A 21,935-nucleotide genomic window follows, 5' to 3' on the forward strand; every position below is an offset into this window, starting at 1 on the left:
TACACACATATTCAGATACTCTAAATTTTGAGCGAGCTGATCAAATAAAATACATTGATCAAATGAACTCATTCTAAAGGAAAACAATCAGATGTTTGAATAGACTAAGAAGATGTTAATTCAACTTACTATTCAAATAAAGTCAATATAACTGAAAGCAGTTTGATGATATAATTGTTTTCAGTCAGCACCTTTTTTATCCCTAAATGCTTCAGCAGTAATCCCCCACCCTCTGCCAAGACAAACACTGGACAAAGTCATCTGGAATGTGGCACTGGACTTACTTTAAACCCATGAAGATTAGATAGCATTGAAAGCTTACATTAAGATGCAAAAGAAAAGACAACTGGTGAAAAAAACCCTTTCTTTCTGTGAAAGTGCTACACATGCTGCATTCTCTGTTTTACAATGAACATACTTTTCCCCCCACCAACAGGGCATCAACATATCTTATGAGCAACCAACCATAAGCAAATCAGGTAGATAACCCAAGCAATATTCATTTATGTGCTGAGTGAAAGGAATCTTTCTTCCAGGAACACAAACCCTTATTCTGCAGCTGGTATAGAAATGGAAGTCCACTACCTGAAGACCTATGATCTTCTCCTTACCCAGCAGAAAAACAACAAGCCTGACTTAAATTATGGCAATCCCTATACATACAGTATCCGTGGTTAGCAAGCTGCAGCACTTCTGAAAACAAGTCTAATCTTGTGGAGAGAAAGATCACTTGACAGCAGGAACTGCAAACAGCTCTACCACACATATACACTGAAGGGGTGAGTATCAGACATCCGCAGGTAGAGGAGAACAGTGGGAAGAGAGAGGGAAAAGGAAAAAGAACACATACTTGCAAAGTATGCTGGGTTTCCTCCTGCTTAGCAAAAGTCTTACAAAGAACAACTGTCTCAACAAATACCATGGTGCTAACTCCTGTCCTACTTGTCATCAAAATCCCTCCGATGCTGTTCTGCTAAAAGGCCGACATTTGACTTGACACAGGATCAGATGAAATTAATTTAACTTGTCTGAGAGGGAACAGGTTAAGGAACATTCTTGAAGGTTGGTAAACTCACTAGCAAGCAACTGTTCAAAATTTCATAAGCAGCAAAAGGACTAAAATCTAGAGGAATGATGAACACTTACTAGCTTCCTAAGAGATGCAAGCAGATCATCCCAATTATTCAAAATTTTTAGCAGTTTTGTCTTGCTTTTGCATTTTTCATTTATAAAAGAAGGGTTGGAGGGTATAGTAATCTAAATATATTGACTTATTTAACTAAATCAGGCTATCTTTTGGATAATGCATATATTTTCTAACAGATTTCATATTCCTAGAGATACAAGAAAGCATAGTATACCCTGATTATGACAATGCATGATCATTGTTTGAGTTCTTCACAGATTAAATACCGAGCAAGTTGAACATGCAGAGATAAAGTTATCATTAATTTTAAAGACCTTAATCCAAATGTCCCAAATTTACATACATGAGTGCTCTTAGCAGACTGGCCTTTTAGACATAACACCGAAACTCCACTCAAAGCTAAGAAGAGAAGCTCAAATTTAGTGCCATGCCTGGCAAAACCATTCTGTCCAATCAGCTGATGTGCAATCTGCAGAAAAATATTTCTCCATACCCCCTCTAGTGGTTCATCTGTAGGTGAGATTTTAACAAACAAAACACAGGAATGATTCTTAGAATATGAAGTGGCTTATCCCAAGCTTTGCTGATCTACCTGAGAAGGGCTGTGAATTAAAAAAAATATTCTTTCAGTCTGCCTATGCCTACATCAAGAAAATCTGTTCAGTCATGCAACAGAAATGGAAACCTGTGGCTAATATATTTTTTCCTATTAAAAGGAAAAAAAGGAAGAAAGAAGAAAAAGGAAGAAAGAAGAAAAAGGAAGAAAGAAGAAAAAGAAAGAAAGAAGAAAAAGGAAAAAAGAAGAAGAACAAAAAAGTGGTTTCTTTGGGCACAGTGTTTAAGCAGGCACTGGTGTTTAAAGTATGTCACTTCTTTTGCTTACTTATACTGGTTGGAAGGAAGAGAAATGTGGAAACATACATCTCAGAAGCCACCACCGCCTCCTGTCATCTCACAGCTCCCTTTAGAGCTTTTTTCCTGTCTCAAGTGCCCTATCCAGTAAAAAACATCCTGCTTTCCTTCCCTTAGGAAATGAAAGGAATGGCTGGAACCTGCTAAACTTGATGAGGTAGTAAAAGACAACTTTTACATTATTCTGAAGCTAAATATCATGACAGTTTAACCAACTTCAGCCTACCCTTTAAAAAGTACAACTAAAGGTTAGTCACTTGCTAAAAGCTACATTACATAATAAATCATTCATAGCTACTGCTTCACATAGGCATTGCCTGTTAAATGACTTAAACGAGCTTCTTTATATTAGCAGTTATTTTCTACTCTTGCTCATCTTACAGTAAAATAGAAACAATTTGTGGCATTTAAGGAAAAACCAGTTTAAAATACAGAGTCATTTTGATATATTTAAGTTTTGTTAGACAATTTCTTAAAAGATGGAAAATAAAAGGGTATTTGAACTATGGACAAAGTGTCCTCTTCTTACCATGACCTGGGACAGATACTGGATTATCACTGGTCTGTACTAGATATGAGCCGGCAGTATAGTCCTCATCTGTATCAGAGTCCTGAACTGGCTGGCTGGCATTATTACTTAATAACCACCTCTGGTTGTCATGGAGATTGGGTGATGGAGGAGGGGAGTGTAAATGTTCAGTAACTGATGGACTAGATGAGGAGGATGGCATGGGAGGACCTATAAAAAAATAAAAAGCATTTAAAATATGGGTCAAGATACCATATGAAAAACAAATAATAATTTCTTGTATCAGCAAAAGGTGAATATTCTACTTCAAACAAGAAAAAAAGATGGACAAAGAAAATATGACAATTGCCTGAAATAAACTGGTTTAAGTGTTTTAGAAACCATAACAAAATGCCATGACTTGATATTTCAATGAACAGTGTTTATCACACAGAATTGCTTCTTTCAGTGGGACACTCCTGTCTAAAATCTACTAGTGAAATAGAGTAATACAAATAAGCAGGCACAGAGACAGAGAAACAGGACCAGTTTTCCAAGCTCACACATACAGGGAAACTCATCACTGTAAATTCCTACCACAGGAGTTACTCTGATAGAACTTTTAGTTACCAGCAATGTTTCTCAGACACATATGCTATTTAAAACCTGTCAAAATGTTTCACCTGTCAAACTTGTGTCCATCTGCACAAGTTGTCTTAAAACATGCATACACAATGACTACACCCCATTCCTGAATCTTGAAAATATCCTAAATTCATCTTGGAGGAAGACAGATTTAAATAAATCCTTAGGATATCATTACAATGCATTTAGTCCTTCAATGAAACAATAATTAGACCAGAACACAAGAGACAAAGAATTACCTAATCCACCCAGTGAATATAAAGGTTCTTTACAGTCTTTAGTGAGCACAGATCTTACTCAGAGTAAGATTGCTGGACTACTTTTGAAATAAGTGTTGTTGCCCGTAGGTGGGGAATGTACCAGAATATGAAGCTTTATTACATAATTTATGATAAAACCAAAATTAGATAATCTGCATGGTTATAATTCACAACTATAAATCTAAATTTAAATTAGAGGAAAAGGGGCTTTTTTTCATCATATAATGATTTGGTTTTATGGCACTTAGTAGTATAGTTATGCTGCAGAAGTGCTGTGCTTCTCAGTGTTAATACATCATACTGGCACCAGTAGCTTGAATTACCTTCCCTCCACCTCCCTTGTACACTGCTAGAATCATGCTAATTATTATTATTTTTTCTTTCACATTCAGTTTATACCATCATATAGTATCTTAAATATCTCTAAAATATGTTGCTAAGTCCTTACCAACTAGCTTCCTTGAGAAGAAACCTATGACAGCCTCACCACAAACTATTTACGTAATACTTCCACATATAATTCAGCCCTTCTTGTAGTGAACAGCACATATTATTATAATTTAAGATGGAGGCTTGGTCCTGGAAGGGAAGTAAGCACTTACCATTAGTCAAGTAACTCCTGTGTAAAATCCAAGGTTTACAATCAGGGAAATAAAAAGTATGGAGGAATGACATTTTATAGGGCTCAACTTGTGAATTTAGAAGTAGGGAATGGGCACATTTTGTAGTTTGAGATAAAATGCCAACAGGCTTTCTTGCTACACGTTGATTTTTCACATTGCTTGCTTCAGTAACCTGAATTTGTGGTTATTTCTTGATGGAATATTTAATGCATTATTTATGATATACTTAAACTGATTTAAGTAGTAGTTATATTTCATTTTTTGAACAGTTCCAAGAAAAAAAAGTAGAGGTTTTTGTAATATTTATTTTTTATCTTGGAATAAATCTCCTTTACTTCTTTGGACCTCTCTTAGAGGAGAGCTACAGTAATATGTTCCAGATGTATATGTACTGTTTGAAGCAAGTCAACATTTCAGTACTATCCTTGGACTTTATATATAACACTTCTCAATATGCTTCCTTTCTCCTTCTCAATTTACACTCATTACCTTTCAGCCATAACAGAGCCCTGATTGCACAAATCATAATCATACAAAATATCATGCTGCCTGAAAATGTGTCGTGTCCAAGGTTCCTTAAATTGTTTTGTAAACTTCCCCATTTATTCAAATCTGTGAATTGTCTCAGTGCTACATGGCTAGCTGACACTGCACTGCACTGATGAGTAGCCATCCAGAACATGCACTACTTGGGTGCCCTGGTTTACTGAATTTCTCAGTTCAGAACACACCGTGTGTCAGGTGTGGGGTGGAAGTGCAAGGGTATTGGCAAAGCTCCCACCACTACACTCAGCAGGGACAGATCTCTGCTACTGCAAAAATCAGCTGATTAGGGCTATAAGACCACCAGGAAGTTATGCAACTTTTTATAAATAAACCTAATTCCAGCAGGCAGGTTTTACAATCGTTGAATCATTTAGGTTGGAAAAGAATTTTAAGATCATTGAGTCCAACCTTAAACTCAGCATTGCCACGTCCACCACTAAACCATGTCCCGAAATGCCACCTCTACAGGTCTGTAAAACACCTCCAGGAACAGAGACTCAACCACTTCCCTGCGCAGCCTGTTCCAGGTTGTGATCACCCTTTCAGGGAAGAATTTTTTTTCTAGTATTCAAGCTAAACTTTCCTGACACAATGCTAGCTCATGTTCAGCTGGCAGTCCACCAGCATCTCCTTTTCTGCCAGACAGCTTTCTAGCCACTCAGAGCTGCGACCCAAGTGCAGGACCCAGAACTTGGCCTTGTTGAACCTCAGACAATTGGCCTCAGCCCATTGATCCAGTCTGTCCAGATCCCTCTGTGGAACCTTCTACCCCCAGCAGACCAAAATTCCTGCCCAGCTTGGAGTCATCTGTGAGCTGAATGAGGGCACACTTGATCTCCTCCAGATCATTGATAAAAAATGTAAACAGGACTAGCCCCAGTACTGAGCCCTGAGGAACTCCACTGACTAGCCACCAGCTGGTTGCAATTCCATCCACCCCCGGGCCTGTCCATCCAGTTTTTAACCCAGCAAAGAGGACACCCAGCCACACCATGGGAAGCCAGGCTCTCCAGGAGAATGTTGTGGGAGAAAGTGTCAAGAACTTTAAGTCTTGGTAGACAACATCCACAGCCTTTCCCTCATCCACTAAGGGAGTCAGTTTGTCACAGAAGGAGACTGGGTTGGTCAAGAAGAACCTGCCTTTTGTAAACCCCTGCTGGCCGGGCCTGATCTCCTGTTTGTCCTGTACATGTTGCATGATGGCACTCGAGATGATCTGCTCCATGACCTTGCCTGGCACTGAGGTCAGGCTGCCAGGTCTGCAGTTCCCTGGAACCTCCTTCTGGCTCTTCCTGTAGGTAAGTGTCACATTATCCAACTTCCAGTCACCTGGAACATCCACACTTGACCAGGGCTGCTGGTAAATGACTGGAGCTTGCTGAGCTCTTCTGCCAGTTCCCTCCATACCCCTGGGTTGAGCCCCATAGACTTGTGGGTGTCTAAGTTGCATAGCAGGTCACTGACTACTTCTTCTTGAATTACAGGGGTTTGTTCTGCTCCCTATTCCTCTCTTCCAGCTCAAGGGGATGGAGATCTTGAGGCCAACTGGTCTTACTATTAAAAAAGACTGGGGCAAAGAAGGCATTAAGTAACCTCAGATTCTTTCTCATCCTTCATCACTGTATTTTCCCCCTTCACCCAATAAAGGATGGCTATTCTCCGAGCCCTCCTTTTGTTGCTTTCTTGTCACAAAGTTACATGGCCTGCAGAGGAAAGGGAGCCAGCTATAATACCAGCCAATTTTTCACAAGAACCCTAGGCCAACCAACTGGGACACCTATTTCTGTACAACTTCATCCAGAACTGGCAGATTTTTGCAGTGAGCTCCTCTTTGATTCCAAGTGAAAAGAGAGATAGCTATCTATACTGCCATTTATAGAATAAGCTACACATTAAGGAAAAAAATACTTAACACACTTTCTAGAGGAATCGTAAATGATGTGCATATTCCTTTCCAATTCTTTTTTTACATGGAATGAAAGGCATTTAAAAATATTTGGCAATATCACCTCTTGAAGCCTTTACAAACGCATTTATAAATCATAAAAATAATTAAGTATAACAAAAGCCAATTAGATTGATTATAACACTTTTCCCATACAGCTCAGAAGCATACAACAATAAGAATATTTCATTCTAACAAAACCCACAAAAACAGTACTTCTGATTTTCTCCCCATTCTGCTTCTTTTGGTATCCACCTAGCAAAACATTTGGTTGTTCTGCTTTGACTTTCTTGCCTGTATTTTAAAAAAGCAGAAGTTCTTGTTGTTATTATGTGAACTTAATTCAACAGTAAGATATTTTTTCACAGGCAAACATACTGGACTTAAAAGTACTTAAATCTCATGGTTTAGGTCAGTTATGGGGAAAAAACACACTTTATTTTGTTGGCATTTTCATAATTGAAAACATATGACTTTAAATGATCTTTCTTTACTTAAAAAAAAATCTTAAGTGAAAATGCAAAATATAGCCAAACTCCAGCAAGAACAGATTCAATATAGCAATATGTGAAGAGATGAATACATTTGCTAAGGATATGAGTCCCCAAGGAAAGTAAAACACAAAGAAAATAGGTTGTAAGAAGAACATTAAAAAAGAAATACACCTGAGCTAATAATGGATACATTAAATACATATGTACAAGTAATTATATTAAAAAAACCTGCAGTGTTCTATCAGCACTGACTTAAAACACGGCACAAATGACAAGTTGGAAGCAGAACTGATGTCACATATTGAAAAGCTCAGTGGGACAAGTATGATAAGTGCAACCCATAAAAAGATAACAAATAAATGGTGGGGAAGACTGCAACAATGGACTGGTAGTAACGTACAGGAATTTATATTTTAAGTGTATTAAGGCTTAACTAAGTCTAAAGCTGAGTCTCTGTCAATTGGTGCTACCCAACACCACAGGTATCAGAGCAGGGAAGGAGAGTGGGGCTGCTGCAGAGGGAGGGCTGGGAGCAGAGCAGGGCAGAGCTGTGCCTTCAACCCCAGAGCCTCGGGCACTTCCACCTGGCCAGAACCCCCAGTTTACAGTTATGTACAAGTTGCCTTCCCTTAAAAAAAGCTATTCACAACATTTAAGCTTATTTACATGGTATTACAAAGAATGAACCCAACAACTGCTCAGCTTGCTCAGCTCAGCTTTCACCCTCTGTGGGTCACCAGCTGCTAGAGAACCACTTTACTTCAACAACACCACTGAGTGCCTGGATGAACTGCATCTCCATTAGATGTATTTTAGAGAAAGCAGCACTAGACACTTTTAGAAAATGGCATTTAGGAGAAAAGTAGGATGGGAGAGAAGCAGCAGTGATGACCTTCTGCTGTTGCAGGGTGGGTGAGCTGAAATAGATGACCCAGAGTCTCTGAGGAGCCTTAAAACACGTGCACTTATGAAAACTTCCTGCTAGATTCAAACTCTTAAAGCAGAGACACTTGGCTGGCAATGACACTAAGAAGAAAGAAAAAAAAGTGTTTATTTTCTATTCTTATTATAAATCAGATTTTTCTGACTATAATTCATGAAGCAACAAAAACTTTCCTGAGCTGAAATATGATCTTAAAAATGTGTAGTTTTCATTGCTTCATGAATTTCTTTGATGCTGAACTGTTGATCATATATCTAGACTGTCCCTAAAATCCTGGCATTATCAACTTACTTCCATAAGATGCATTGCAAGTTACGTACTTTGAAAAAGTAATTTCACTATAAAAATTTGAAGGGCCATTATTTTCATCTCAATCAGGTTGCATAAATCCTATACCCAACTTATGTACAACTTCTGTTGGCTGCTTAAAGCAATGCAGCAGTAGATAGCTCTGTTTAGGCTGTTTGGCTATGGCAGAACAGCACAGTTTTCCATTCACAGTGTTGGCAGCCCTCTTGTCACCAAGACTGAAGAAAAAAAAAATTCCTCTATCTTCGTCTCAAGCACACAGAAAGAGAATCTTATTTTGAAGTGGTAAAGAGATTCTTACTGACTTCAATGTCAGTAAGAAAATTGTATTAAATTACAATTTGCAAAGTAGATATCTCTCTACTGAAATTAATGGGATTTTTGCTGGTGAGTTAATGGAAATGAAGATTTCATGTTATATTAAATGGCCCTACTATGTCATATAAACCAAAACCCAGACCCCATACTGTGGAAAAATGTGTTATAATGGATCACTAAGAATAGCTATATATCTCTGTTTTGTACTTTGCTGCTCACAACATGACAAGGCAGGTTGCTGTTTGGTTTTTTTTGGGTTGTTTTTGTTTTGTTTTCAGGTTCTTTTATTTTTTAAAATAAAACAGTTTAAGGATCTTGTAAAACTTGGATGAGACAGACAGTGGTTTTTGAAGGTCAGAAATAACATGTCTTCTGGCTAAATTAATTAGAAACCAAAACACTTTCAAACATGAAGGACACTTACAAGCCTTCTGAATCAAGCTGAGATGACTCTTTGCAATCTGTTCTAAGACTTCCCAGGGTGCTGAAAGCTGTACACACTCTTGTTAAAAAGGGCACCTATACCCTCATAACAAGTTTACTGATCGCATCCCAAAACTTCAATTTCTAGTGTATCACATGTAGATTGACCCAAAAAAGCCCCTAAAAACCCCCAAGCCCTTGCACCTGGTATGTACAACCCTTAATGACTGCATTTTGGACCTTTTCATCTCTGCATATAAAACAGTACATTAGTAACAAGTGAGTTTCAATTTTAAACTAATTTTTCATTATGGACTTCCTGTATGCTCTCCAACCTGTATGACTTGGCATTGGCATTTATCTCTCTGCTGGATCCTGCAGCCTTCTGCAGCCAACCTGCAGTGACAGTTATCTCTTAATTAATACTCTACATGCAAATGGAACTACCAAAAAGTGCTGTTGTCTAGCACACAAAGAACAATTATTTATAACCAACACAGCTCTCTTTATCTATTTATACCAGAGTTGACCACTGCAGTAGCTACTGTGAAGGCCTCCCCAAGGAAATACATGCACAGACAGTCTTCCAAATATATACACACATATAAATAAGGCTGTATTAATCCATCTACAGTGAAAAACACTGCAGTGAGAAGAAATTACATGCCAAGAACTCTTTTAAAAATAAATGCTTTCAAATGCATAGAAATGATGCTTGTGATCTGTTGTGGATTTTCCATTTGTGTTTTGCTTTATTTGTAAGCATAATGGATAATGACCCTTCTACCCATGAACAGGGAGGTGTACTTTTGAAGTTTCAAATCCTTCTGAGTGTTGATGAACTGCGCCTTCATGTCAGATGCAAACTTTAAACACAAATTACATCTATTTTTCCTACATTTCTTCAAAAAGTTAGCACTTCTAAACAAAACAGATGTATTATATTGACATGTATTCTAACTCACAAAGTTGCAACTACTTCTATAGACTGTGAAAGCTAAAACTGTACAAAACCATAATCAAAGGACATTGATTTGAAAAACAAAATTAATCCATTAGGAAGCAAGACAAATAATGGCCTGAAATATTGTAATGTTTTTTTCCCTCTTGGAAGTATAGTATAATAAGCAGAATCTGCAATATAAAACTGGCAATTATCTTCTAAAAAAGAAAGATTTCTTAAGAAAAATGGTTATGCCTTAGAGCTGACACACATTTCTGAAGCAAACACTTTATGTTTTGAAGCATTTTGGTTGTTTCAAAAAGTTAACAGCTGCTGCTCAGCAGATTGTTAAATGAAAAGGAGTGCCCTGTTCTCACAGGGGTCAGACTGCATGACCACAACAGTTCTGTCTTCAGTCCTGAGTTCAGGCAGGGCTCCTTTTTGCTTTAAATGGGAGTTTTGTCTGTAAAGAAATTGCAGAATCTGAGCCTTAACTGACAGAGGATCCTAACCAAAATGCACAGCTCCTTCTCCTTACTACAGAAAAAAATTTTTTTACTATTATTATTTTCAAAAGGAATCACCTTATAAATTCAAAGCCAGACGTAGAGCAAGGGTCCACTCACCTAGGCACAAAGTCCATAAGCTGAACCAAAACCTCAAGCATCTCTAGCATCCAGGGTTTATTTTTTTAGGAGCTACTCTGCTCAGCTCAACTGAATCTTCCAGTTTATTTCCCCCAATATTAATTAAAAGTATACATGAAAAATACTGAGAGGGAACAGAGAGCTATTCCCAAAAGAGTGAAAATCTTCATTCTACTCAGAAAACCATTTTAAGCGATAGGTCTCTGTATTTTAGAAAAATATTCATCTCTTTTGAGGGGTTGGGGGCGCAGTTTTGGACAGAAGCAAGCTGAAATCAACGCCAGATTGCAAAATATTCTGATTAACTCCTATCTTCACTCGAGATGTAGAAGTTCTCACATGAAAATGTCACTTCTCCATTTAGAGCATCTGCTGGGATTCAGACTCCTCTGCCTTGTGATGGGAGTCTCACACAGCACAGCAGGACAAGGAGACACAGCTCAGCCACCGACCCGGCTGTACAAGTGGCTCACTCGCAGTTTTGGCCCAGCCAAGTGCCACTCGCAGCCGACTTGCAGGCCCTGGCAGCCAGCACTCAGTAGCTGGAGCATCAGAGCCAGAAGGTCTCCAAGGGCCTGGAGCACTTAAACAGTGCACGCAGGGAAGCTCCTGGGGTGCCCATCTGGCTCCTGTGTAACTTGGCCACAGACCTGGCCCTTTGCTACCACAGCAGTTGGTGCCTGCTCAAGCACAGCCAGAGGCAGAGGTGCATGGGCACTCCACATGCAGGCACGCACGCACAGCTCTGCACCTGAGCACTGCAAAAGGCACCCGTGCATGGTCAATCACTTCTGCCTCAGACAGAGCCCTCCATGGCTCTGCACATCTGCCTGGGCCTACTGCTTCACTGACCACTACATGGGGGCAGGGAAAGGGCAGGAGAGATCTCTCAGGTAGAGGGAATGTGCAGCCAGTCATTCTCTCTACTCACTACTCATTGATTCACACACAAACCAAACTAAGCATTACACAGTGCTGGAAAAAGAAACCAGCCCTTCTCAAAAGCCTGCCAGGATTTTCATGTTCAAAAAATCCATACTATAAACACACCACAGACACAAGCTAAAACCAGGAAAAAAACCCACCAGAGTTTTTTTCTTTTTCCTGCATTTCCAGAAATGGAACCAAGGATCAAAAATGGAGCAGCTGGCAGATACTATAATCAATGTAGGAAGGATAGCCACTCTGAGTCTGTCTTATATTCACTCAGCAATGATGCTGAAGTGTTCACCAAGTTTCCACTCTCAATCCTGACCTTTGTAAAAGACTGTAATTTTTCTAGATGTTGATACTCTTTCAGATGACAATTCATAAAGAGTAATCACCTATAAAAGTAACCTTTGAAGAAATGCTTCTTTGTCCTTCCTATCCATGACTTTTTATTATTAGAGGTGAAATGGATTGAGCCATGTCACATCTGGTTTATCATTCTTCCAACATAACTCAGTGGTAGTCGATTCACTTTGTATTTTCACAGTTGCTTTGGGCTAAATTAGGGGGAGCAGAAAATGTTTTTTTTGAACAGGGCAGGAAATAAAACTTGAAGAACACCAGACAACGTGAAGGTTTTTTGCAAGGGAGTGGGAGAGAGGCTTCTTAATGAGGAAATAAACCTTCTGAGAATGATTCACAAATCATTCAGTTTTTAGAATCAGGTAATTTCCCACCCTCATTCCTCCCACCCCTGTAAGAAGCAGTTTAAAGAGGAGTGAAATCAAATACTAATTAACTAAATTTGGTTTTCTTAATTCTACTGGGTCCTACATGAGAAAAGCAGTCTAAGCAATGACAGGGATACCAGTTTTGCCTACTTTTGCTACTGGTGTGGCCACTGCCTTGCAGCCTGCCATAAAGGGAACAACATCTTCAAAAAAAAGCATCCAGAGAACTTCTTAATGACATCAAATTGCTTATGCTTGCAGACCACAGAATATGACTTGTTTTCTCAGAAGGAAACACAGCAATTTAAAGAGATTTCGATAGATGTGAACAACGCATCAAGAGCGACAAACTGCTGAAAAAGACTTCTATCAACCTTACTTACAAAAATAATCCTATTTTTTATTATTTGCAAGAATCACAGAATATTCTGATTTGGAAGGAACCCACAAGGATCACCAAGCCCATCTCAAGTAAATGGGGATCAAACCCATGACCTTGGTCTTATCAGCACCATGCTCTAACCAATTAGCTCTTTTAGTGTGGTTACTTATATCTCTGTGAGCTGCATTTTTTGGATTGTAGCTATTTCAAAAAACCAGACCCGTGGCATTGCAAAAGAGGAGGAGGAGGAGAAGGAAGGCTGCAATGACTGTTGCCACCTTCAGCAGTTTCTGATTGCCAGCTGCCCCAGAAAGCGGCACATGCTCCCCCATGAGCTCTGTGTGCCTCCCAGCATGGCTCTGCAGGAGCCAGCACAATGCTGAGCAGCCAACAGCATGAGCAGCACTGCTGCCAGAGCCTTCCACGTGCACTAAACACCATGCTGCTGCTCCCTGCCTTCTCCTAATAAACTGAGGCAAAGCCATAAAATTTCCCATAACACTAAAGAATCGCCCCACGCCTACAAAAGCACACATTTAGCAATGAGAAAGGAGAGAGCAGTCCTGCCACTGAAACATCAAACTTACCTAACCAGTGGTGAACTCTGGAAGGGCCTGAAGGTAACACGACTGAAATAGGTATTCTTGTTAGTTCCACCAAAAGAAGTCTTCTTGGTAGTTCCTTGTTGCTTCATTATCAAAAGCCCTTCCCTTCCCACAGCACTATTTCTAGTTCTATTTCTTGTTAGGGCAAGAAATAGAACTAGAAGAACTAGGAGCCCTAACTAGAAATGGAACAAGTTCTATTTCTTGTTAGGGCCTTTTTCTGCTACATTAAATGTAACTCCTTAACAAAGGAATTTTGGGGAGGGGAGGAATTAAAGAATTACCAGAAAATTACTGACTGTTGTCTCACACAGTACAACTCTCACAAGCAACAGGACATTTACTGGACATTGATGTCTCATTACATCTAGTATGTAATTTATTTCTCTGCTGGAAAAGAACTTATCAGTTTTGCCCATGTGGAGAAAATGTTTCTACTTTAGAAACAAATAGACCACCACAGGCAAGAAGCTGGAAAGCTTAAATGAAAACCCACTGCATGATCACTGAAGTCAGCTCACTACCAAAGCTGCTAAGGCAGCAGTGTTGAAATGGGCCAGAGGCAGCATTTTGGGGCCAGATTTCTGACAAAGCCTCATCGAGGAATTATTTAGAAAACTGAGAACAATGAAATCTATAAGGTAGTGAGAACTGAGAGAAAGCTGGACTCTGTATTTAAGTGTCTCTGGAAACTCAGCATTAAACAAAACCCCACCAAGTCCCTTATTTTTGCCTGAAGATATAAGCAATAATGAATTAGCTGATGAGAAAATTTTGTGAAGCACTATAGAGTTGCATATTTTTAGTCATTCTTTCACTGTAAGAAATTATTGCTATCTAAAATAGAATATATTTTGACTAGTACATAAACCTTTTGTTTGATAGCTTTTAATTTTTTAACATTTTGTCTGCATTTAGACTTGGCAGGACTGGATAAGTGCACTAGCAATATGTACAATTTATAACCATAAATTTCAAAAATAGGGTTAGTTATCCACTCAAGTTCAAAAGAATACAGACTTAGCAATTCTTAAATAAATATACAAACCCCTCACATTAGCTTAGGTAGGTCAGAAAATGCTGAATGGAGTTGAAAAAATGCCTTTGGTCTCAGACTAAACACAGAAAATTTCAGTCCAAGAGTGCTTTTCATAAAGTTATGAGCTAATGAACAAAAGCGCATTCTAATAAAGTTTCATAAAATATTAGCTATGAAAACCAGCAGTAATATAATAATCTTTATTTCTTTGCCAACTCGACCACTTCAGAATAGTAAAAACTGTAGTAAAGTAAACCACACCAGTTACTGTGAAGAAGTTTTATCTCAAAGAAAATAGAAAAGGACCAAAAGATTGGGGGGAAATTCCAAAATAGAGAAAATGCTTGTTTATGCCTGAGTGGAGCCAAGGGTAACAAACCCTCTTTACCAAGCTGCTTCCAGAATCCTTGGGCCTTGGTCCAGGGACAAGGGACACGCCAGCTGGGCCATCCATATCTGCCAGCAGGCAGAGGTTATCCATCTCTTTGAAAAGGGATGAAAGGAAATTGCTGTCTGAGTGCTTTGCAAACTCTGAAACAACTGCTCTTCAGCTAAACAGCAGGATTGCCAGTAGAAAATGTACAAGTCTGAGTTCCTGAAAAAATTATTAATGTTGACATAGTCTACTTTCAAGACGTCCCCTCATTACCAGTAAAAGCTGCCAGATAAAAACCAGTTATTGCACAGAAAGCATTTAGAACAACTGGTCTGGAAGCCCTGTCCTGTAAAACTAAAATTCCCCCTATACATTATGGCACATGCTTTCCAAGACTCTCCACGCCTTCCCACCAACCTTCACAAATCTCTACTGCCAAAATATCTACCAAAATACTTGCTGATAAGAAAAGACAGGAACAAACTTCTTACTTGACTAGTTTTTTCCCCCTCTGAAAAAGACATTTTTAACAGGTTCTTGGCCAAGATTACATTTGTATTCACACAATGCCTCTTTTATGAAAAGATGTAATGCAACCAATTATGAGAGCAGCTCCTGAAAAACTCAGCTAATGGCTTGACTTGGTGTGCATTCATATCAACACAAAATAACTAATTTTATACAATGCTTGATAATGCAGCACCATGTAAGGAAGAGATTATGCAGGAACATTTAAAAGATGCTCATTCTGAAAGGATCAGACCTTATAAAATGCAATTTGTAAGCATGGAGAAAAGAAGAAACACAGAACTGAAATCAGGTTTACCCACATTTCATTCATTTTGTTCTTTGGCATGTTAATGCCTACCACACATGCAGTTTTCTGGTGCAGTTGCTGTTACTACATATAACTTAAATTAGCCTCCACACTTGAAATGTCATGATTTCTACGTGAAGTGATAAAGGAATAGTCTTAGTTCTCTTGCTCAGATATCTGAGATGCCTTCTTTTTTTGTGATTTGTTTGTATTTTTTATTTATCTTTGAGATATAGTAGTGGTCCAAATATTCATTCTTTACATGTTTGCTGACGCAGTTACCATTCATTATATACTTCTAAGCAGTTACAGCCTGTAAAGTTAATTCTTGGTCAGAATCTTCACATGCACAAGCAGAAAACAAATCACAGGATACTTCAAAGTCAGATCCTATGACTAGAGGAGGCTGTTAATCAATGCAGTTTAATACAAAGCCCTCTGCCTCACTGATGTTAAGATCATGCGTGCTGAGGTGAGCAGGCAGTGATATTAAGACCCATACACAAATTTCTTCTGAATAAAAATGATGCATCAGCCCATAACATTTATCAGCCTATACAAACTCTCAGGAATCCAACTTTCACTGCAAGTGTCTTTCTGGATCTATTTACTTCAGAAGATGTGGTATGAACGATAGCATAATAAGTTTTACTATGTTTCAGTCGTAAGTGACTCATACATCATTCCATTCGAAAGAAAAAAATCCTAACATGCAGTACGATATGTTACTGTAGCTGCTCCATGGGAATAACAACATTCCCATTTGGAAGGAAAATACATTTATGAAAATGCCTGATTAGCAGAAAACAATTAATCATAAACAATAATACCCAACCGCTTTTTTGATGTTTTTATGGTCACAGTCTCTTTTCATGGAATCTATTGGATTAAATGCATTCAGCTCTTCCCCTCCCATCCCCAGCTCAAAATAGTCTTCATTGATGTTATCCATAAAAACCAAATGAAAAAACAGCCTTTGAAGGAGGGGCTGTCATGTGAGTTAAATGTGAAGTTACTGGACAGAGTGCATCAAATTATCTTCTTACTTCAGGCATCTCCTACCAGGATCCCAGTTTGAGGGCAGAAATGCATGTTCTCTCTCCTGTTTGCTTTGCAAAATACTGTGTTTTTATCTTGCATGCCTCTGATCCCCTGCAAAGGTTATGAACTGAAAGCTACAAATCCTGCAAGAAACAAACCTCTGAGAACTGCACAACACATGTGAAGCCAAGGCAGTGAACCTGCACCTGTGACCTCCTAGAGACAAGGCTTCCCAATATCTTGGCCTTCCTTTTTACAGCTAAGGAAATCTCTACCTTCTTCCCTCTTACCTTTCCTTAGTCTTTTATTTACTTAATGAACACTCTTAATTTCCTTCACATCACAATTAAAAAGTTTCAGACACCTTTTCTGTTACAAATTCATTAATTTGTTCCACTAAAATTCCACTAAAAACATTATTGGACAAGAACATGTTGGCATGTTAATTGTAGCACGAATTAATGAATTACGCCATTTAATGTAAAGCACTGGCATACTAAAATAAATGTAGAAATTATTTACAGCACTTTGGGACATGTATGTGGGATAATGTAAGGACACAGGTAATCCTGGTAATGTCATTGCTTTCTTTTCATGAAAGCAAACTCAAGACATGTTTAAAAAACAATGGGCTAAGTAGAGACAGTTGGGCAGCTCCTATGGACTGTCCCAGAACCACTCACCAACACAAACTGCAGACTCTTCAACAACAGAAGACACCCAGAACTACCTTTGTTCCCATCTGCTGCTGAAGAGACATCTCAGACGGTATCCCCAACTTTGGGGCCATGTCAGGGTGACAAACCAGCAGAGATAGCAGCTAACCAGAGAAAAGACACTTGAATGTTTTGCTTGATTCAGGCCAGAGGATTAAGTCTGGGTCTTCTACCTTCCAGGTGAGTGCCCCAGCTAATAGCCTGCAGCTAATAGCAGAGCAACTTGTTATCCCTCTTTTTTTTCATTAAAATCTCTGAAGAACTGTGTATAGTTCCTCATCAAGATGAATGCCAAGCCTGCTAAATTTTTCATGACACTGAATTCTTGTTCTCCTGCCAGCCCTAGTTATGTGTGAACATTTCAGACTCCCTCAGGCATTTATTTTACTACAGAGTCCTGAAATACTTAAGTCTATTAAGACCTAAAATAAACAGGCAAAAAGGAGGAATCTGCTAGCTGTTCCTCCAGTCTACATTTTAAGTAGACAGTGCCTAGACCAGTGAAGTTCAGAAATTATTCTCAGTGTCATCAGTGGAATGATGGTACATTTGGCAACATGCGCATCAAGCCATGTCAGCTACCACAGTGGGGTTCAGCTCCACACCACAGCAGGAGCAGCACTGTCTGCAGGCTGTAAAGATCCAGCCAAATAGGGTGGGATCTAGAAAAGCTGGATTTACTAAACACACACACAATGACTATTCTGCACGTGCATTACCTCTGGGTTTGTGCCCAACGTAGTCCCTGCCTGCTCCCTTGCTGCCAGGAAAGAGGACAGCTGGGAGTACACTATGACTGAAGAATAATTCACACTACTTGGCCTTGGTTACCCTCCTCACCAAAAGCCTTTCTGGAGCAGAAAGTGTGCTGGCTGCGAGCTAGGCTGGCTTGCTGCTGTGTGTTGAACAAGTGGGAGCTTGAGGAAAGGAGGCCAATCATCAAAAGACTTCAGCCAGGCCTTGAAGGGCAGCAGACAACTGACTCATTAATCACAGGGCTGCAAATCTTCCTGTCACATAGGCTATGAGCTGTGCCTCCCTAAACTCCCTGAGAGAACACTCAGAAAAAACTCCCTAAATAAATTATCTGGATTTTAAGTCACCTTTTTTTAAGTCACCATAAAATCATTTTATGGTCACTCCCAGTTTACCTGCAGCTGCTCTCTCCATAGGAGATCTGAAAATAGACCGAGCTTTGTTTATCTTGAGGTCTCTTACTTGCTACCAAGAGTAAACTCCAAGAGCACTTCCACCTACAATGCTTCATTATTATTGCTATAGTCACTGGGATTATACTTAGAAAGGAAGTACAAATGGCCAATTTGTGGCCAGAAAATATCAAGCCTGATATCAGATCTAAAGATCAACACTGTTGTCTTAGAGAAACTCTGCGCAGGTGTAAAAAAGTGTGTATGGATTACACAGTCTTATGTGGGATATGCTATGTAGAAACAAGGCAATGTTAGTACTGAATCAGCTGTCATGCCTGTCCCTGGCATTTCCTCAGAAATCTCCCAAAGACCACACCATCTTCTACATAATGCCTCTTACTGTCCATACTTTCACTTTTCTAGTTTTTGGGGTTTTTTTTTCTTTAAGAAGTACTTTGTCTCCTTCTAGATCTATTTTGTTTGAAGCAAACTTTAAAAATTCTCTTTTTAAACAGTTTCTCTCCTACACTTTTAAAAATTATTTTTATATAGATGTTAGTCCTTAGGAGACCAATGCTCAAGATCCCTGTAATGAACTAGATTTAACATGGCTGTAATGTGTCTCTGTAATCCTGGCAGGTGATGCTGCCTAAAAGCACAACCTAAGATGAAAGGCCTCAAAGCTTTTTGTCGTTCAGGCTTGCGAGGGATTTTTTTCCTCAATACAAAATCTGACAGCAGGGTCTTGCCAATGTACAAGCAAACTGGAGTGCTGGTATCCAACTTGCTCCTTGCCCTGTTTCTGATACTACCAAAATACATTGCCAAAGAGGTCTTTCAGGAGGCAAAACCAAAATGATTTCCCTAGACATTATGAATACAGTGGGGAGAGATGTGGGGAAGTCTTCCTGGAACCTTTAATTCTGTAAAGTGCATGTACTTACCATTAAAAAAGTAGGGTTGGACTAGAACTTGGCAGTTCTTTTATGTGCTATTTCCCTCTACTAGTGAAGAATTATGACAGTACTTCAGTTTTCTGCTCTGTACACAGTAATTTTCAAAAGGGAAAGAACAGGAACAAAATCACCATCAAGCAGTAAGTCCCACATAAACAATTCTCAGTTCTACAGGTAAATTTTCATTTAACCTTTGCCTGCCAAACTGTTTAAAATTAAATGCACATCATGTTAGTTCCATGTATTACTTGTAATTCATTTTACCTCATTAACTAGTGATTTTTGCCCTGTTTTTCTCTCTTCACCTCACCTACTTTCACCTCGACAAACTGAAAACATGCCAATACAGAAACTGTTTCTTCCTATAACTGGCAAAGTCTTTATGCATAACTGGAAACAGCTATGATCCCAGTTACAACAGTACTCTTTTCTTATCCCTCCAATGCGAGCACAACGGCAGTATCAGCTTGAGTGGTGTGTCTGTGATGAATACGATCTCATGCCCCTGAATGCTCATGGCAGAAGAAAAAGGGAATCAGTCATTTCTTCCACTGAGGACTGACAGGATATGAAACACAGAGGAGAGTGAAGTTAGAGCATCAGAGCTGCCAGTTTTTTCATCACATGGGACCCTATAAAGGCCCACAAAGCCCATTTCTGTAAGATAAAAACACAGAACAATCTCTTGCTCTGCCTCCATGGACTGAGTGGGACAGAGCTGCCCTCAGCAGAGCTCTGCAGTGAAATCATGGCTACGCTTCCGCAGACACCTGAGAAGCTTTACTGCGCTTTGCTTTCAAGAAGCAAAAGGACCTGCTGTCAAGGATTTCACCTGCAATACTCTTCTGCCTTGCAGAGTGAGAACTCCACTTAAGGGCGTTAAGAGCTTAGGAACTTGACAGATTCAAAATTTAAGCCTAGTGTGACCAAAATCCATTTCCAAATCCCTAAAATCTGAATATATAATACAAACACTGAAACAGCTTTGTCTAAAGAAATGTTAGATTGTGACCCCAAAAGTATCCTTCAGTCACATTTTTTATTCAGTTTTGAATGGGAGCTGTGCAATGAGGAATGTCAAATAAATATTCCCCCAAAATGAAACATGACAAAAGCTTCACTCAGAAACCACACATGGTGCTGTCACACATTTATTACCCACAAGCTAAAATTTGTCTAATGTAATTTAAGACTGATAATTACTGATAAAGGACATATGTGTCTTCAATAAAAAGAAATTGCCAAATTAAAATGGTTTGAAATAACATCTCAGATTTATATAACTGAAATAACAACTCTATAAATTTTCAGGGTTTAAAAAAAAATTCTGTAAATGAAATCTTGCCCTTCCTTCAACTGTTTGCATCATTCTCTCAAACACAAGTAAGGGAAATGAAAATATACAAAATCAAACAAAGCAAAATGTAACAGTATGTTACTTGCAAATAAGAGCAGAAGACTTGCATTTTTTAAATCTAGCTTTTAACAACTGATTTGGTTTTCATTTATGATTAAAATTATTATTATGTTAGTGGGCAGAAGGAACTCTGTTATGGTGGGTGTTACAGAAGTATGGGAAAAAACCCCCCAAATTTTCCTGTGAATAAAGTAAGAAATGGCTGGCACTAGACAGCATTCACCTGAGAGTGCAAACTGAAAAGGGAGAATAAGTGAATTACTAATGAACATCCCTCTCCACAGTGCCTTGCTACTCGAGGTCTCCAACGTGGCAAGTGTGCCGCCAAATCCTAATACAGGTCCCAGAGAAGCTCCAGGGGAACGGCAACCTGCAAACCTGACATCCATACGCTAGTGAAGTTAATAGAAACTATAATAGCAAAAAGACTAAGTGGGCCCTAAGTGGGGTCTAAGAAGAATCAAATTTCAGTTTTCATTAAGTGAAGCCTTATAAAATTAACCCAATTCTTTGAATAGCTCAAACAAACATGCGAAACCAGTGATCCAGTCTATCAATTTTAAAAAAGCTTTTAACAAGTACTTTACCAAAGGCTTTTAAAGGAACTAAGCACCCATGGCAAAACAGAGGTCTCTGCACAGCAACATGACTGGTTAAGAGACATAACCAGAAATTAGGGGTAAATGGTCAAACCTGCATAGTGAAGGAAGCCTGCCAGTGGAACACCACAGGGATCTGCTCCCCTTCCCATACCTGTAATTGACCTGGAAAGACAGCTGAGCACTGAAGCAACCAAGTTTGCAGATGATACCAATTTATTCATGGCAGTAAGGATGAGGGCAAGTGGTGAAGAATCACAGGACCTTATGAAATTGAGTGACTAGACAATGGAATGGTAAATTAAATTCAGTGTGGATAAGTGTAGAGTGATGCACATGGGAAAATATAACCTTAACTTCACATGTACAGTGATGGGCTCTGAGCTGAACATTATCGCTCAGGAGTGAGACCTTGAGGTTACAATAAATAGTGCCATCAAAATGTCAGCTCAGTGCTCAACTGCCAAAAGAAAGCAGCCCAAATATTAGGTATTGTTAGGAGCTGAACAGGA

At 39.1% G+C, this 21,935-nt stretch overlaps 1 protein-coding gene across 35 annotated transcripts in view; it reads right to left on the reverse strand.

Annotated features, from left to right (window-relative positions):
* Positions 1-21,935, reverse strand: part of TENM3 (teneurin transmembrane protein 3) — a 1,284,378-nt gene that overhangs the window by 166,546 nt on the left and 1,095,897 nt on the right. For 31 of the 35 annotated variants that reach the window (XM_030947662.1, XM_030947654.1, XM_030947660.1 and 28 more), the window contains one exon: positions 2,589-2,798. The exons of the other annotated variants lie outside the window; for them this stretch is intronic. In XM_030947662.1, coding sequence (XP_030803522.1) covers positions 2,589-2,798 — 210 coding nt within the window. The remainder of the gene's footprint in view (positions 1-2,588; positions 2,799-21,935) is intronic. 35 annotated transcript variants of the gene reach the window in all.

The sequence above is a fragment of the Camarhynchus parvulus genome, chromosome 4, assembly GCF_901933205.1.
Source record: "Camarhynchus parvulus chromosome 4, STF_HiC, whole genome shotgun sequence".
NCBI classification, from domain to species: domain Eukaryota; kingdom Metazoa; phylum Chordata; class Aves; order Passeriformes; family Thraupidae; genus Camarhynchus; species Camarhynchus parvulus.